At 39.7% G+C, this 17,354-nt stretch overlaps 2 protein-coding genes across 2 annotated transcripts; both read left to right on the top strand.

The window, feature by feature from the left end:
- Positions 1 to 335: 335 nt before the first annotated feature.
- LOC120572483 (extracellular calcium-sensing receptor-like) lies at positions 336 to 9,733 on the top strand. The gene is made up of 7 exons (XM_039821824.1): positions 336 to 611; positions 707 to 996; positions 1,225 to 1,520; positions 2,518 to 2,720; positions 2,846 to 3,067; positions 3,609 to 3,732; positions 8,829 to 9,733. The coding sequence occupies exons 1-7, from the start codon at positions 351 to 353 to the stop codon at positions 9,731 to 9,733; spliced, it is 2,301 nt and encodes a 766-aa protein (XP_039677758.1). The 5' UTR covers positions 336 to 350.
- A 1,122-nt stretch (positions 9,734 to 10,855) lies between these two features.
- LOC120547343 (extracellular calcium-sensing receptor-like) lies at positions 10,856 to 15,913 on the top strand. The gene is made up of 8 exons (XM_039782919.1): positions 10,856 to 10,929; positions 11,367 to 11,661; positions 11,760 to 12,049; positions 12,275 to 12,578; positions 13,861 to 14,049; positions 14,179 to 14,400; positions 14,782 to 14,905; positions 15,000 to 15,913. The coding sequence occupies exons 1-8, from the start codon at positions 10,871 to 10,873 to the stop codon at positions 15,911 to 15,913; spliced, it is 2,397 nt and encodes a 798-aa protein (XP_039638853.1). The 5' UTR covers positions 10,856 to 10,870.
- Positions 15,914 to 17,354: the final 1,441 nt, after the last annotated feature.

The following is a 17,354-nucleotide window of genomic DNA, read 5'->3' as shown; positions in this document are numbered from 1 at the left end:
ATTGCAGGTATTATGTTCACAAACATAGTTGAATATACTTTACTATACTAAGTCACAAAGCTCTTCACAAGAGTAACAAGTGTATAACATAGATATGTTTAACAAGTGATTTTTTTTATATTCAACAAACAAATGAATAGGCCTATTTTAGATTTAGTTGACTATATTTATTATTATTTATTAATATTATTGTGAATGTTGGACTGATATATAATCCTGTGTTTTGAATTTTGGTATTCAATTTCCCCGTTTTATGTATTAAATGTTAAAATTGTGAATTGTAAATTTGAACAGTGACATGAGTGTCTGTGTGCAGCATTGACTCCCGTCAACTGCGCTTCTCACGCGCAATGATCTTCGCCATCGAGGAGATAAACAACAGCACAGAGCTGCTGCCGGGAATCAAACTCGGTTATCAGATCTATGATTCGTGCGCCTCGGTGCCCGTGGCGGTGCATGTGGCATTCCAGATTTCAAATGGCCCGGACCCGGTGTTTTACACCGGTGACAATTGCTCACAAACTGGTATGGTGATGGCTGTCGTTGGTGAGTCTGGGTCCACGCCAACCATCAGCATGTTGCGCATCACTGGGCCCTTTAACATTCCTCAAGTAAATATTCTGAATTTCTGGGAAAATGTGTTTAATATGGACCAGTGCTGATTTAGCCTGTTCTGTTAAATAAATACACCGTTGTTGTCCTTTAGGTGAGCTACTTTGCCACTTGTGCATGTCTGTCCAATAAGCAGCAGTACCCGAATTTCTTCAGAACCGTCCCTAGTGATCAGTTCCAGGCTGACGCGCTAGCCAAGCTGGTAAAACACTTTGGCTGGACTTGGATAGGTGCTGTCCGGTCAGATTCGGACTATGGCAATAATGGTATGGCGTCTTTCCTGGACGCAGCACGCAAAGATGGGATCTGTGTGGAATACTCTGAATCTTTCTATCGGACCCAACCACGTAGCAGGATCCAGAGAATAGCTGATGTTATCCGCAGGTCTGATGTTCTTTATGCTGATACTGACCTTCTGCACACAAAACCTGATCAAAAATGTTCTTTAAAATATAAGATGAGAGATTCTTTATCATCTTAGTGGCAAATTGGAAATTTTATTAACTTTATTTATTACTGATATTGTTATAAAAATAGTCAGTCAGACCAAACACTATAGTATCCTAGATATAAATCTCAATATAAATTTAAAATCTTAAATCTTTTTTTCAGGTCGACAGCTATGGTTGTTGTGGCATTTGCAGCATCTGGAGATATGAGGCTTCTGCTGGAGGAGCTGTCGCTTAAGCCTTCTCCACCTCGCCAGTGGATAGGCAGTGAAGACTGGGTAACAGACACAGACATGCTGAGGTTCAGCTTCTGTGCTGGAGCCATCGGATTTGGCATTGAGCGATCTGTCATCCCAGGTCTGAGAGACTTCTTGCTGGATCTCTCTCCCTCTAAAGTGGCTGCCTCTCCAGTGCTTACAGAGTTCTGGGAGGATGCATTCAATTGCAGGCTGGGAAAAAGTGAGAAAGTTTTTCTGATATTTAACATAGGACAGACTCTCACAGTTGGATTCTTGTAGTCATGTTACTGTATGTTGTTTTTTGATTGTCTATCTGAGTGGGATTTCTTGTTCTAAAGATTTAGCAGCTGCTATAAGATTGAACCCCAAATTGATAGGGAAATTACTGATATCAATAAAAGACCTGAGGTGGACATAAGGTGCAACTCAGCACTGTGAATAATCTCACTTTATTTTTTAGATTATTTTTTTGTGCTTTTCACTTGATTTGATAGTGACAGTGGATAGACAGGAAGGTTGGGAGAGAGAAAAAAAAAAAAAAAAAAAAAAAAAGAAAGGGGGTCCACGCAGCAACTGGCCGCAGGTCTGATTGAAATCTGGGCTGCTGCAAAGGACTCAGTCTACATGGGGCCCGCACACTCTACTGGCTTAATAATCTCACTTAATATAATTATCTTTCAGGTCAAGTTTAGGCAATCTGCTGTTATGGTAAATGTTTTGTATAAGGTTTTCTGCAGTGGTTTGTCAATTACTGACGTTCTGAACACACAGTAGACATTCTCCAGGCCACCAATCTAAATTACTACTAATAAATATCTTAAATTGTACTTACTAGCATGTATCAGTTACAGTATATGTTAATATGTATGAAGCTCTTAGTGGTTTCAAATCATTCATTTTTATTCACTTTCAAGTTCTTTATTGTCATATGCACAACAATTAGAGTCGATTGAAAATCTATATCTCAGGTTCTCTCCAACAATGCTCATTAAATATATATTAAAATATAACCATCTTTAGCCTAATATCAATATCAATCAAGAAAGAAAGGTCTGTAAAAGCAATGCTTTAAAATGTAATATAAAATAAGCAACACTATAGTTATGAGTTTCTACAAGGTGGGATTGGCAGGTAAAATGGAACAAAAAAGAACAAATAACATAAGAAAGTGTAAATGTTAATGTCAATTAACACCTTTCTCTGGCTCTGTGTTTCAGGTGCAGCAGATGAGAGAGTGTGTGATGGAACTGAAGACATAAAGACGCTCCAGAGCCCATACACTGACACATCTCAGCTCCGAATCACTAACATGGTATACAAGGCTGTTTATGCAATAGCTAATGCCGTTCATAAAGCAATGTGTCAGGAAACAAATTCTACAACTCAGTGTGACAAATTCACCAGGATAGAATCCAAAGAGGTCAGTTGAAACAAATAAGTGAAAACCCCAATGCTGTTTTTTTGTTGCTATAATGTACTATTTATGAAATTAAGCATTCATTTTATTTCATATTATTTTCTTATTCCTTTACTTTATTCTGACAGGTTCTTTCTCAGCTGAAAAAAGTAAATTTTTCCCGAAATGGGTATGATGTGTCATTTGATGCCAACGGTGATCCTGTGGCCAGATACGAGCTGGTAAACTGGCAAAAAAGTGACAGTGGCAGCATTAAGTTGGTGACAGTAGGGCACTACGATGCATCACTGCCGGTGGGCCAGAAGTTCCGTATCAACAGGAACCTCACCTGGGTGGACGGTGGCACACGAGTAAGAAGCACAAAAACAATAATTTAACATTACAATTGGTAACCTAAATGGTATATGTGTACATTATTAGAATTTTGGTCACTGTATATTCCTCATGTCCATACTGGCTGTGAAGAGATCCATTCCAAAGTTAAAGGATTTTCAGTATGAAATTCTTCCTCCATATTTTTCAAGTGTTGCCTTGCTCAGCTTCAGCAGAGGGATAGTAACAAAATAAAAAGGGAATTTTTACTAAAAAGACTTTAACTATGTAAATAATGACTGTAACTTATAACCAAGTGATTTGTCCAACTCAGACTGCAGAAGCTTCATTTTAGCTTCAGTTGAACTTGAAAAAATGTGGATTTTGTGGATTTTGACAAAATCCACATTTTTGTGTAAAAAAAAGTTCAGCTGAAGCTAAAATGAAGCTTCTTTATATATATATATATATATATATATATATATATATGAATATGACATTAGTATTATTTGAAGAGAGGACTGAAAAAAACTTCCTAGCATACCTGAATGTGTGTGTTTCTTTGTCTCTATGTGCTAGGTGCCTGTGTCAATGTGCACTGACAGGTGTCCTCCAGGAACTCGTAAAGTGCTGCAGAGAGGAAAACCCATCTGCTGTTATGATTGTATACTGTGTCCTGAGGGAGAGATTAGCAATGCTACAGGTATTTGTTTTTCCCCAAATGTATATCTACACTACAACATAAAATATACATTAAATCTGCAAGCAGCGATGAACAGACCCTCGCACCTCCCGGCATGTCGGGGTATTGGCAGGATGCCGGTCGACATGGCCGTGCATTTGCATCATAATTGAACAGTGCGCATAGCGCAGGCCAATTGATATGATGCATTGCAACTACTTCCTGTTTCATTGCTAAATGCACAAAATGGCCGCCACACTGTTAGACAACACACTACACATGCATTATGTTGTTCTGTATCAAGTTTAGAAAACACAATGAAAATGTCATGTAAATCGGATGATGTTTGTCACATGAAGCTGAATTTCATGAATCAGTATTGGCATGTACATGTCCTTAGGCCTGGACACTCATCTTCACACATGTGGAATTTGGGGCAGATTGGACAATGTACATTAGTGGCGTGCGATACTGCAAAATGTGGTATTGATCCGATACCAAGTAAATACATGGCCAGTATCGCCGATACCGATACGATAACGATACGATACTAGGGCTGCTCGATTATGGAAAAAATAATAATCAGTCTTTGGATCAGAATAAAATCTGTTTTACTACTGTGAGTCAGTTCAGCTTTACAGATATCACACATAACGTTGCACAGCTAATGAACAGTTCCACAGACATAACACAATGTGCATCTCACATCACATGTTCACTCACTATGACCACTACTACTGTCAATACTAAAGATTGTGCCAAAATATCAACAATAATGTCACCGTCAGTGGGCTTATTTGCTAGCTAACCTTAGGAAAAATCCAGCACATAGACGGTACCTTAGAGTAATGTTACGTCAAACAGGTGATTTAACGTCCCTGCTCATTTACTTACAGTTTAACAACAAAACTAAATGCTGAGGGAACATTAATATGTTTTTTCATGGTGGTTTTGAGCAGTATCCCTATGCACCCCCACTAAGCTGGAAAAAGTTTTAAACAGTAAGTGAATACAGCGTGTCGGGGGAATACAACGTCTACTACAGTCTACTACTACTTTTTGCTCACCAAACGCTGCTGTCATCTTTACTCGCGCTGAGTTTTTAAATTCCAGCGGATGATGTGCACACGACTTGCCTCTTTGACTGGCATCGGGAGGGGCAGATGTGCGCGTGCAGATGTGCGCGTGCAGATGTGCGCATGCGCGTGTCATTCAGAACACAAGACAAAATAAGAGTGTTCTTGCAAAACAGAACATGGTAAAATAATAGTTTTTCTCGATTATACTATTTTGGTGATTGTTGGGAGCCAAAATCGAAATTGAAATTGAAATTCAATTAATTGCACAGCCCTATACGATACCGATACTTTTTAATAATTAAGGTGGAATTTTCATCAAATGGCTCAATCTGAATGAATTTTCATGACGTAGTGTTTTTGTGATTTTTATTAAGTTAAAACCCAGGACAGCATGTGCATATGCTTGTATACATTTGTACAGCCTTTTTACCAATTATACAGCTTGCCTTTTCATCATCAAGGTCTTAAGGCTTTTCTGAACCTGTTTAAAGAAGATCTGGTCAACCCGCTAGGAGGAGCACATCAAAGAAACATTCTGTTTCCAGTAGGTGGCGCTATCACTATAACTTAATATTGACATGTAGCTACATTCAGATTGCAATCCCAAGTGACTCAAATCCGATTGTTTCTTGACAGTGTGAACAGCCCACGTCACATGGCATCCAATATTTTCTAGTTCTGATTTGGGCCACATTCATATGTGGTCCAAATCCGGAGAAAAATGCGACCTAAGTCTGGACTGTCAGATCGGAATTCATGCGATTCTGATGTCACTCTAAAGCGACCATCCTCACAATTTTGCGCTTTCCCATATACTTTACATGGTGAAAGATAAGTCTATATATCAGCAGATAATTGTTTTTGTGGTACATCAACTTACCAGTCCGAACACTTAAATAGTCCTTATTTAAATCATTATGTTTTACAGTTGTAACATGCACCAATAGCCGAATCCAGAGTTATTTAACTAGGCATAAAAAATGCACATTATGAACGCGAGCTGACCAGAGCAAGGTAATTGGGGTAAATGCCGATCCCCAATCAGTTAAAAAATGCCCATATCGGCTCCGATCCGATACTTGCGATTGGGACATCCCTAATCTAGGTGAAACGTACTGCAGGGGCTGCTTCTTTGTAATTTTATAGGGGTGCTATTGAGTCAATTTACCACTCCCAAGTGCAAGACCAATGTAGCTATCTTCAGGCCTGGACTGTCATCATGCATGACAAATTTGGGGCAGATTGGACAATGTACATTCAAGTTACAACAACTTCCTGTTTCATTGCGTAATATCGAAAGTTTCTGTGTCGACACGGCAATTATGTTTAAAGGGATATTTCACCACTGGAAAGCTGAATATATCTTTAAATTGGGTCACTTATGTAGTATAAATGTGAACAAAAAATTTTAATTGGTGCCTTCTAGCCCGAGAAAAGCCAGGAAATGTGTTTTTGGCTCATGTGGATGAAAGACACCAAATCCCAGAATGCACTTGCTTCGCTGCTCTGAGTCCGCTCCCAAGCCACGCCTACCGTTTACAGACAGACAGACAGTGAGACAGTCAACTCAACTCAACTGTGTTTTATTGTCATTTCAACCATATACACGAAACAACGTTTCACCGTGGCTCAAGTGGTTACACAATTAAAATATATAAAAACGACATACGAAACAGGCTACATTTAGTGCACACACATTATATGCTCCGTAAAGTTCAGCTAACACATACTGGCATTAGCGCTTGATAGGCTGTAAACACTGAGTATAAACACAGCCGTAAATTTGCGTGGAGAATGGTCGGTCACAAACTCCACCAGCAGTTAGTTTGATACAAGCAACCCATTTCTGCAACAGTCCGTGTTAAAAAAGCCCACCTCCACTAGTCTTACCCGGCGACAGAGCAGCACTGTTGTTCAGCCATGTTTCCACAACAACAAAAACACAGCAGTCTCTGAACTCGCGTTGGGAGTTTTGTTGAAGTTGGATATAGTCCAGTTTGTTGTCCAAAGAGACACTTGCAAGCAGGATTGATGGAACAGGTGGCTGGCTAGCGTTATCTTTCCACCTAGAGCTAGGAGTATGAGCTAGGGACATCCTCTGCGTTTCACCGCTGAGGATACCCCCTTACCGGTTAGTGGCATCGAGAAACACTGCAGGATGACGTGCTGGTCTCCGTAGCAGGCAAATCCTGTCAAGTATTCCGGCAAGCGGCACTGCAGGCTGAGGTGGTGGTCTCCGTAGCAGGCGAAGCCTGGCACAGGTGGCCGGCTATCGTTAGCTTTCCACCTAGCTCTGTTGAAACAAAATATAGGTCCATGGTTCAAGGCCAGATTTATAGGCTCGGACCTTATCGCCAGCTGCACTTTGTCAACTTCTCTTCAAGTTCTTCAAAGTATGAAAAAGTCCCAGAACGAGGTCATAGAAAATTCACGCAGAGTCAGAATCAGATGTGAAAAAGAAGTTTTAATGTGCATGAAAGATAAGACAGAAAAACCCCGAGCAAGTACCGGTAAGCTTGCTAAAGATTCCTTTGTCTAGCTTCGCCTTATATTATCCAAAAGAGTGACCCTCCTCCTGAGGAGCGCGCCAATGATCACCTTCAGATCATGCGTGTAAAACTTCAATTGGCTACTTTTGAGGCCACCTCTTTTGGGGATTTTCCACTAGATTAAGTCATTTAGCTGATATTGCATTTTGAACACCTACGCTTAAGGCGTTTGGCGTGGTGCCCGCCGTGGCTTTTGCGGCTATACAGTGGCAGGCCATCTGTGGCTGTTGCGGCTGCATAGCGGCAACTGAGGAGCTGCATGAGGGGGAGAGTCTGTGTAGCAGTGAGGAAGGCAGCTGCGGGAAGCACTCGGAGAGAGAAAGTCTGTGACTCCCACCAGGCAGACACATTGACATCTCCTATCTATATCACATTGATACACGTTGTATATGTCCCCATAATTCAATTAAAAACCAGATTTATCATATTTTGCCACAACAGCTCCAACTCTTACCCTCGTCCCACTTTCCACACACTGCTGAGGATGTCCCCTTACCGGCTAGCGGCATCAAGCAACACCGCAGGCTGAGGTGCTGGTCTCCGTAGCAGACAAAACTTGAGTAGTGTGTCGAGTATTCCATCTGTAATAAAGTTTCCTGAATATTCTCCGATCTGTACCGATGTATCCCGGTGGTACACGTGTGTGGTAGTTTGAATGCACATAATTGTTGTTCTAAAATTTCCTTCGGGATGAATAAATCTATCTATCTAAAAGTTTTCTGCTGAGAAGCCAGTAGCAAGGATTCAAAATGGCTGACGCTCGTTTTGCTTTGGCAATCTTCGGAGAAAGACCACAGTCCAACACCCTATGGGCGGATTGAAAAAATGTGCAAGTAGCTCCTACTACTGGCTGTAGTCCATTGCCTCTGGGCAAAAACTCTTCTGATGACGCAAAAATCATCGTTTTACGCCATTGGAAGATTTTTTCCAGACCCACAATACAGAGATCTCTCGCCTCATGAGGGAGGGAAGCACGGTTATTCAAAAATACTACCGTGTTTCTGCTGATACAAAGCTTAATGCTAAATCAGTGAAGTATCCCTTTAATGAAATCTCACATTCTTCAAAAATGTAGGAGGAGTTTCTTAAAGTACAATGCCTGCAAATGGTCAAAGATGATCAAAATGACTGATTTCCTGTTGGGTTTAGTGCGTGGCTTTAATTGTGATTTTTTTGTAAGTCTGGACATGATACATTCCCATACATCTAGGTGAAACTCACTGTGGGGGCTACTTTTTTGTAATTTTGTAGGGGGCACTATAGAGCCGATTTGCCAAGCTCGAGACCCTTATTACATGTCAATTTTGACCACTTCTGATATGTGTGCAAAGTTTCAAAACTTTCTGAGCACGTTTAGCCCCTCAAAATTGCGATATATTTAAGTTAAGAATAGTAAACTTAAATTTCAATAGTGCCTTCGCTGACCGACGTTGTTAGTGTTCATGCCCTAATTATGACTGCTAAAAGGCCTTTTGTTTTATTTTTTCAGATTCCCGTGAATGTTTCCCTTGCCCCAAGGAGTTCTGGCCTAATGCAAAGAGAGACACTTGTCTCCCCAAGCCTGTAGAGTTTCTTTCCTACAACGAGGTCCTAGGAATCATCCTGGCTGCATTCTCAGTTGGTGGTGCCTGTCTGGCCATTATAACAGCGGCTGTGTTCTATCGTCACAGGACATCCCCGATTGTCAGGGCCAACAACTCTGAGCTGAGCTTCCTGCTGCTCTTCTCCCTGACTCTATGTTTCTTATGTTCATTAACTTTCATTGGAGCACCCTCTGAGTGGTCCTGCATGCTGCGCCACACAGCGTTTGGGATCACCTTTGTCCTCTGTATGTCTTGTGTTCTTGGAAAAACAATAGTAGTGTTAATGGCCTTCAAAGCTACACTCCCAGGTAGTAATGTCATGAAATGGTTTGGTCCTCCACAGCAAAGAATGACTGTAGTGTCTTTCACGTTTATTCAAGTCTTAATATGTACTATTTGGTTGGTTCTTAGTCCCCCTTTTCCAATGAAAAACCTAACCATATACAAAGAGAGAATCATCCTGGAGTGTGCATTAGGCTCAGCTATTGGGTTCTGGGCTGTGCTCGGGTACATAGGCCTACTGGCTGTCTTTTGCTTTGTGTTAGCTATCCTAGCTCGGAAATTACCTGATAATTTTAATGAAGCCAAGCTCATCACCTTCAGCATGCTGATATTCTGTGCAGTCTGGATCACCTTTATTCCTGCATATCTCAGCTCTCCTGGGAAATTTACTGTGGCTGTGGAGATATTTGCCATTCTGGCCTCCAGTTTTGGACTAATACTGTGTATATTTGCTCCAAAGTGTTTCATTATATTATTGAAGCCAGAGAAAAACACCAAGAAACATTTAATGAACAAACATCAATCCTAAGACTTCTCAGGCTTGGAAATAGGTAAGATGACAACATACAGTATAAAGCTTTTGTGGAGCACATCCAACACAGTCCTTATCGTGTTTTTTTTGGTCAATGTCCTTTAATATGCTTCCGCCTGCTCCTTCTCGAACTTATCCTTTTTTATTATTTATTTTTTGGTCTTTGGTAAATTCTAATTGTTTGTGTTTTAATTTTGTGGTTACATTCTTTTGTTTTCATTTCTTTTGCAACATTGTTGATTGTTCAAGATAAATAATAAATAAATAAAAATAAATATTGACTTATTTTACAAATACTCTTTTATCATGGGCTGAAATTTTTTATTTTAAATAAATAAATGAAGTCAAACTTCACAAGATAAATGTGTGGGCCTTTCTCTTTCATGAAATAATTTGTATTTCAATAATGTTTCCATATACACATTATTTAATCTGGGATTAAACCACACAACCCATCAAAGGTGTGTATTTGTTAGGCTTATCTGTAATATCAGATAACACCAAACAAAAAAGATGTAGGGGTAGGACAAACTTAGGAAGATATCTTGCGCCTGTTTTAAGGCTTTAGAAAATCTAGCCATGAGGGAAGACTTTGGTCAACCACAGGTCATATTAGAGAGACATTGATATTGGCTGTTCTGCAGATGCATTGCCCGTGCAACAGAGAGGGGAGAAGGAGGGCTGCATTCTACCCACTGCAGCTTCAATGCAGATTATATAGTACATGCAGCCCACAGGAAATACTTAGACATGAGTTACTCAAAGGCCACTAGATAAGGCCATCCTCTCTGATGTAGAGTAAGATGACGTACAGTAGAAGGAGGGAAGCTGTTGTCTGGAAATCTATAAAACGCAGTATAACCACATGCTGACAGTTGAGGGATGGAGATCTCCGCTCTCTGTATTGGTCTGATCCTGTCTCTGGGTTTGTGTGAGCTGAACTCAGCTCTTGCCTTGAATGGTTGTGAGGATGATGTTAAACAAAGGGCTGGGCTTACAGAGGATAGGACTAGAGCTGGGGTCAGCACTCAGACTTCATCTGTGAAATGTAAGCTCCAGGGTACCACTCGTCTCCCTGTGTTCTCAACGGATGGTGACTACATTATTGGGGGTGTTTTCTCCATACACTACAACATGCACACAGTGAAGCATAACTACACCACCATCCCTGAGCCACTAAGATGCACAGGGAGGTTAGTAAGAGGGAGTGTGGAAAAAGAGATGTTTTGACTGGTATGATGTGCCTACAATTGTGTACTTTTGTCTAGCATTGGAAACTTAAAAAAAGTTAATTAAATGCCAAATAAAGATGAGATAAGATAAACTTTTATTGATCTCCAGAGGGAAAATGCAGGTGTTGTGTAAATTGCATGATATTATATTTACAACAGGTAAAGAATAGTAAATATATAAAAAATAAAGTTTTTTGTTTTTTTTAACTGAAAATATAGGTGTGTTTAACAACTGATTTTGTACATATTTACCAAACAATTTAATACTTTAGATTTATTTGACTCTGTACATTAAGATTCTTGTGAATGTTGGATTGATATCTAATCCTGTGTTTTTTATATTTCTGTTACAATTGTGAATTGTAAAATTCAAATAGTGACACAGTGTCTGTTTGCAGCATTAACACCCGTGAACTGCGCTTCTCACGTGCAATGATCTTCGCCATCGAGGAGATAAACAACAGCACGGAGCTGCTGCCGGGAATCAAACTCGGTTATCAGATCTACGACTCGTGCGCCTCGGTGCCCGTGGCGGTGCATGTGGCATTCCAGCTTTCAAATGGCCTGGACCCAGTGTTTTACACCGGTGACAATTGCTCACAATCTGGTATGGTGAAGGCTGTCGTTGGTGAGTCTGGGTCCACGCCAACCATCAGCATGCTGCGCATCATCGGGCCCTTTAACATCCCTCAAGTAAATATTCTGAATTTCTGGGAAACGTTTTGTAATAGCCTATAGTCCAGTGCTTTTTCCATGTTCTGTTAAATAATTACACTTTTGTTTTCCTTTAGGTGAGCCACTTTGCCACTTGTGCATGTCTGTCCGATAAGCAGCAGTACCCGAGTTTCTTCAGAACAATCCCTAGTGATCAGTTCCAGGCTGATGCGCTGGCCAAGCTGGTAAAACACTTTGGCTGGACTTGGATAGGTGCTGTCCGGTCAGATTCGGACTATGGCAATAATGGTATGGCGTCTTTCCTGGATGCAGCACACAGAGAGGGGATCTGTGTGGAATACTCTGAATCTTTCTATCGGACCCACCCACGTAGCAGGATCCAGAGAGTAGCTGACGTTATCCGCAGGTTTGATGTTCCCTGTGTTGACACTGATCTGCACAAAAGCACAACAAAAATGTTCTGTAAAATATAAGATTGGAGATATTTTTATTGCTTCAGTGGCACGTTGGAAATGTATATATTTTTCATCCTGTTTATGTAGAACTGATGTTATTATAAAAATGGTCAGTCAGACCAAATACTAAAGTATCCTATCTTGATATACATTTAAAAACGTAAATGTTTCTTCAGGTCGACAGCTATGGTTGTTGTGGCATTTGTAGCATTTGGAGAGGCGAGGCTTCTGCTGGAGGAGCTGTCGCTCGAGCCATCTCCACCTCGCCAGTGGATAGGCAGTGAAGCCTGGGTAACAGACCCAAAATTGCTGAGGTTCAGCTTCTGTGCTGGAGCCATCGGATTTGCCATTGAGCGATCTGTCATCCCAGGTCTGAGAGACTTCTTGCTGGATCTCTCTCCCTCTAAAGTGGCTGCCTCTCCAGTGCTTACTGAGTTCTGGGAGGATGCATTCAACTGCAGGCTGGGAAAAAGTGAGAACGTTTTTTTGGATGTCTATCTGAGTGGATTTTCCTGTGTTAAAGACTCAGCAGCTGTTTTAAGACCAAACCCCAGATTGAAAGGGAAATTACCGATATTGATCAAAGACATGAGGTGGACATAAGGTGCATCTCATCTCTGTGAATAAACTCACTTGTTATGATTATCTTTCAGGAAAAATGTAGGCACTCTGCTGTCTTTGTGAAGATTACGTATTGCTGCAGTGATTTCACAATGTCAACACTGAAGTCCTGAACACAAGCACACAGTAGACATTCTCCTGCCACCATGCCTAAGTAGGCTACAAATCAATTTCTTAAATTGTACTTACTCAAATGTATTAGTTACAGTTAATGTGAAGTTTTTATTATAGTGACAGTGATTACTTTTATTAGTTGTAATTTTTAAGTTCTTTATTGTAATATGCACAACAATTACAGAGATGTAACCGTTGGCAAAAATGATCTAGCTCTCAGGCTCCCTCCAACAATGAATATGTATAATAATAAAATCATGCAATAAAAATGACACTCTAAGACATAAAATAGTGCAAAGTTAAAATATAAGGGTAAAGTATACAATAACATATATATGTGGTAGACAAAGTGTACAGTAATTGCAAAAAGAATAAACGGTAATGTCAACAGGAATGTGGTAAATGTATGTGTAATGAGAGGTTGTAAAGTATAAAGGTAAAGTGACAGTATAAAGTATGAAAGGGAAAGTGACAGTATTGTCGTCATTAGCTCAGGAGTTCAGCAGTCTTATGGCCTGTGTGATGAAGTTGTCCCTGAGCCTGGTAGTGCAGGACCGGATGCTGCGTTAGCGTCTGTCAGATGGCAGCAGGTAGAGCACTTTGTGTGATTTGGGTCTCTGATAATCCTGTTGGCCTTCTTCATGCACTGCTGAGGGTTAGAGGTCCTCCTTAAAACAGGTCAAGACAATAATTAAAGGAAAATACATGTTTGGCTTTTATAAATGTGACTTATTTTTAATGATGATTTATCTTATTTGTGGTTTGGCTTACATGAAGGTTGAAAAAAAATATGACTGACACACACTGAAACAGCCACTATTTAAAAACAAAGAAATGTAGGAAAAACAGTGCATTATGGTGTAATGTTAAATATGCAACAATATAGCTATGTGAGTTTCTACAAGGCATGTTTGAAAGGTTAAATGGACTAAAAAAGAACAATAAACACAAAGAAAGAATGATAATTTAAAGGCTAAAAAACACTTTTCTCTGTCTCTGTGTGTTATTAGGTGCAGCAAAAGACGAGAGATTATGTGATGGTACTGAAGACATAAAGACGCTCCAGAGCCCGTACACTGACACATCTCAGCTCCGGATCACTAACATGGTATACAAGGCTGTTTATGCAATAGCTCATGCCATTCATAAAGCAGTGTGCCAGAAAACAAATTCTACAAAGCAGTGTGACAAATTCACCAGGATAGAGTCCAAAGAGGTCAGTTGAAACAAATAATTGAAAACCCCAATGCGATTTTTTGCTTTAATTTCTAAAATGAAATAATTATTTTATTTAATATTATTTAATTTCTGTCCCTCACAGCTTTCCTTTATTTTATCTTCACAGGTTCTTACTCAGCTGAAAAAAGTAAATTTTTCCCGAAATGGTTATGATGTGTCGTTTGATGCCAATGGTGATCCTGTGGCCAGATATGAACTGGTTAACTGGCAAAAAAGTGAGAGTGGCAGCATTAAGTTGGTGACAGTAGGGCACTACGATGCATCACTGCCGGTAGGCCAGAAGTTCAAAGTCAACAGGAACATCACCTGGGTGGACGGTGGCACACAAGTAAGGAGCACAAAAGCAATAATTTTATCATCAAATATGATGATCTCATAGGGTCTGATATGTGTACGTACATTGAAATAATTTTAAGTCACTGTACATTGCTCATGTCCATTCTGGCTGTGAAGAGATCTATTCCAAAGTAACAATATTTTCAGTATTAAATTCTTCCCTCATATTTTACAAAAAAGTATTCCCTTGCTGAGCTGTAGAGGGATAGCAACAAAAGAAAAAGGGAATTTGTACAAAAAAGACTGTAACTTTGAAAGACAACCATTCAAACTGCTAAAACCTCATTTTGGCTTCAGCTGAACTTTAGAATGGATTGAAAAAACTTTGAAGCACACCTGAACATATGTGAGTTTGTTTCTCTCTATGTGCCAGGTTCCTGTGTCAGTGTGCACTGACAGCTGTCCTCCAGGAACTCGTAAAGTGCTGCAGAAAGGAAAACCCATCTGCTGTTATGATTGTATACTGTGTCCTGAGGGAGAGATTAGTAATGCTACAGGTATTTGTTTTTCTCCTGTACATAGCCAATGTACTGTTTAAAATCAAATATACATTACAACCACTAGAATACATTTTGATTTAACTTTTTTCAGATTGCCCTGATTGTTTCCCTTGCCCCAAAGAGTTCTGGCCTAATGCAGAGAGAGACACTTGTCTCCCCAAGCCTGTAGAGTTTCTTTCCTACAACGAGGTCCTAGGAATCATCCTGGCTACATTCTCAGTTGGTGGTGCCTGTCTGGCCATTATAACAGCGGCTGTATTCTATCGTCACAGGACATCCCCGATTGTCAGGGCCAACAACTCTGAGCTGAGCTTCCTGCTGCTCTTCTCCCTGACTTTATGTTTCTTATGTTCATTAACTTTCATTGGAGCACCCTCTGAGTGGTCCTGCATGCTGCGCCACACAGCGTTTGGGATCACCTTCGTCCTCTGTATGTCTTGTGTTCTTGGAAAAACAATAGTAGTGTTAATGGCCTTCAAAGCTACACTCCCAGGTAGTAATGTCATGAAATGGTTTGGTCCTCCACAGCAAAGAATGACTGTAGTGTCTTTTACATTTATTCAAGTTTTAATATGTACTATTTGGTTAGTTCTTAGTCCCCCTTTTCCAATGAAAAACCTAACTATATACAAGGAGAGAATCATCCTGGAGTGTGCATTAGGCTCAGCTATTGGGTTCTGGGCTGTGCTCGGGTACATAGGCCTACTGGCTGTCTTTTGCTTTGTGTTAGCTGTCCTAGCTCGGAAATTACCTGATAATTTTAATGAGGCCAAGCTCATCACCTTCAGCATGCTGATATTCTGTGCAGTCTGGATCACCTTTATCCCAGCATATCTCAGCTCTCCTGGGAAATTTACTGTGGCTGTGGAGATATTTGCCATTCTGGCCTCCAGTTTTGGACTAATACTGTGTATATTTGCTCCAAAGTGTTTCATCATATTGTTTAAGCCAGAGAAAAACACCAAGAAACATTTAATGAACAAAAATGAATCCCAAGACATCTGATGTTTAGAAAAAGTTAAGATGACGACATACAATATAGAGTTTTTGCTGAGAAAATCCAACACAATCTTCATCTTTTTGATTCAATATTTTCTTGGTCTTTTATTGACATTCTGTGAATATCCTTTTAATACGTTATCATCTTATTTTACCAACATTATTTTATCATGGGCAGAAAATGTGAATGCAAAAGTCCAAATTTAAAATATAACATTTCTTTCTTTTTTCATAAAATAGCTTCTATTTCAATAATATATTTATTGTATTATATAATATGTATAACAAATGTGCAGCTTTAATAGGTTCTATGTTTTAATCCCATATTAAAGGATTATTGCATTGCTGCAGGAAGAGGTCTCTCTACACTCTACCTGAATTAGTTGACCTAACGAAATTTGCGTGGAAACCCATTGCCTTAAACCATTTAAGTTTTTACACAAGGTGAAACTTAACAGGTTAAGTTGTATTAACACAGAGCAGTAAGTTGATGCAGTAGTCAAAATCATTAGGGCTCCCGCACACTGCCTGTGTAGCGTGAGTGTGGCGTTTCTGTTGCGTGTCAGTTGCGTGGCGGTTGCGTGGTGTTTTCTATGTCTTTGCACACCAGAAATGACGCGGCGCTACTAGCCTCGTCTGCACACATGTATGTTTCCCATTGATAAAATGAAATAATAGCGTGTTTTTCTCTTCGATATACATATTTTTATATTTCAATTCCCTTTCCTGAGATAATAAATATAAAATGACTGCGCTCAAGCAGTAGTGTACTTCATATTAAACATAAATATATACTGATTTGATTACAGCAAAGACAACGTCGGCAGTATTGACGGAAAAATAGGTTACAGAATATTTTGTTCTGTATTGACAGGTGCAATATTTAAAAATCGATAATTATTTATTATTACTTTTGAAAATTACATTTCTATCTGCATTTATGTCAAAACCTAGAGACTTTCAAACATCAAAATGTCATCTACTAAATGTAAATGTGTCAAAATGAGATATAAACATCTTTTTCTATTCTATTTTGAATGGAAACGCTTCCAACACGCTTGCATGTCGTGTGAAAAATAGGTGGCAGTTCTATTTCTAGCATGCACACGTTTTCAGCACGGCTCGAGCCACGCCTGAGACGTGCGTGTCACTCAGGCAGTGTGCAAGTTCTAACCTGTTAACATGGGAGCCGAAATAAAAACGAACACGCCACGCAGGCATTGTGCAGGAGCCCTTAGTAAACAAACATTATTTTTTTTCTGGAGTCATGTTGTTTAAAATAAATATGTTGCGTTAAACATGCAAAGAAACATAACAAATATAAAACAGGCTACTTATCACTGTTAAAAAAAGAATTAGTTGATATACATATTATTTTATCCTTCATGTCAGTATGACTTTAAGAATATTATATTCAATAACATTCTATTCATGAAACAGGGAAGAA

Source organism: Perca fluviatilis, chromosome 2 (genome assembly GCF_010015445.1).
Source record: "Perca fluviatilis chromosome 2, GENO_Pfluv_1.0, whole genome shotgun sequence".
Lineage (NCBI taxonomy): Eukaryota > Metazoa > Chordata > Actinopteri > Perciformes > Percidae > Perca > Perca fluviatilis.
This window is presented reverse-complemented; position numbering and strand designations above follow the sequence as displayed.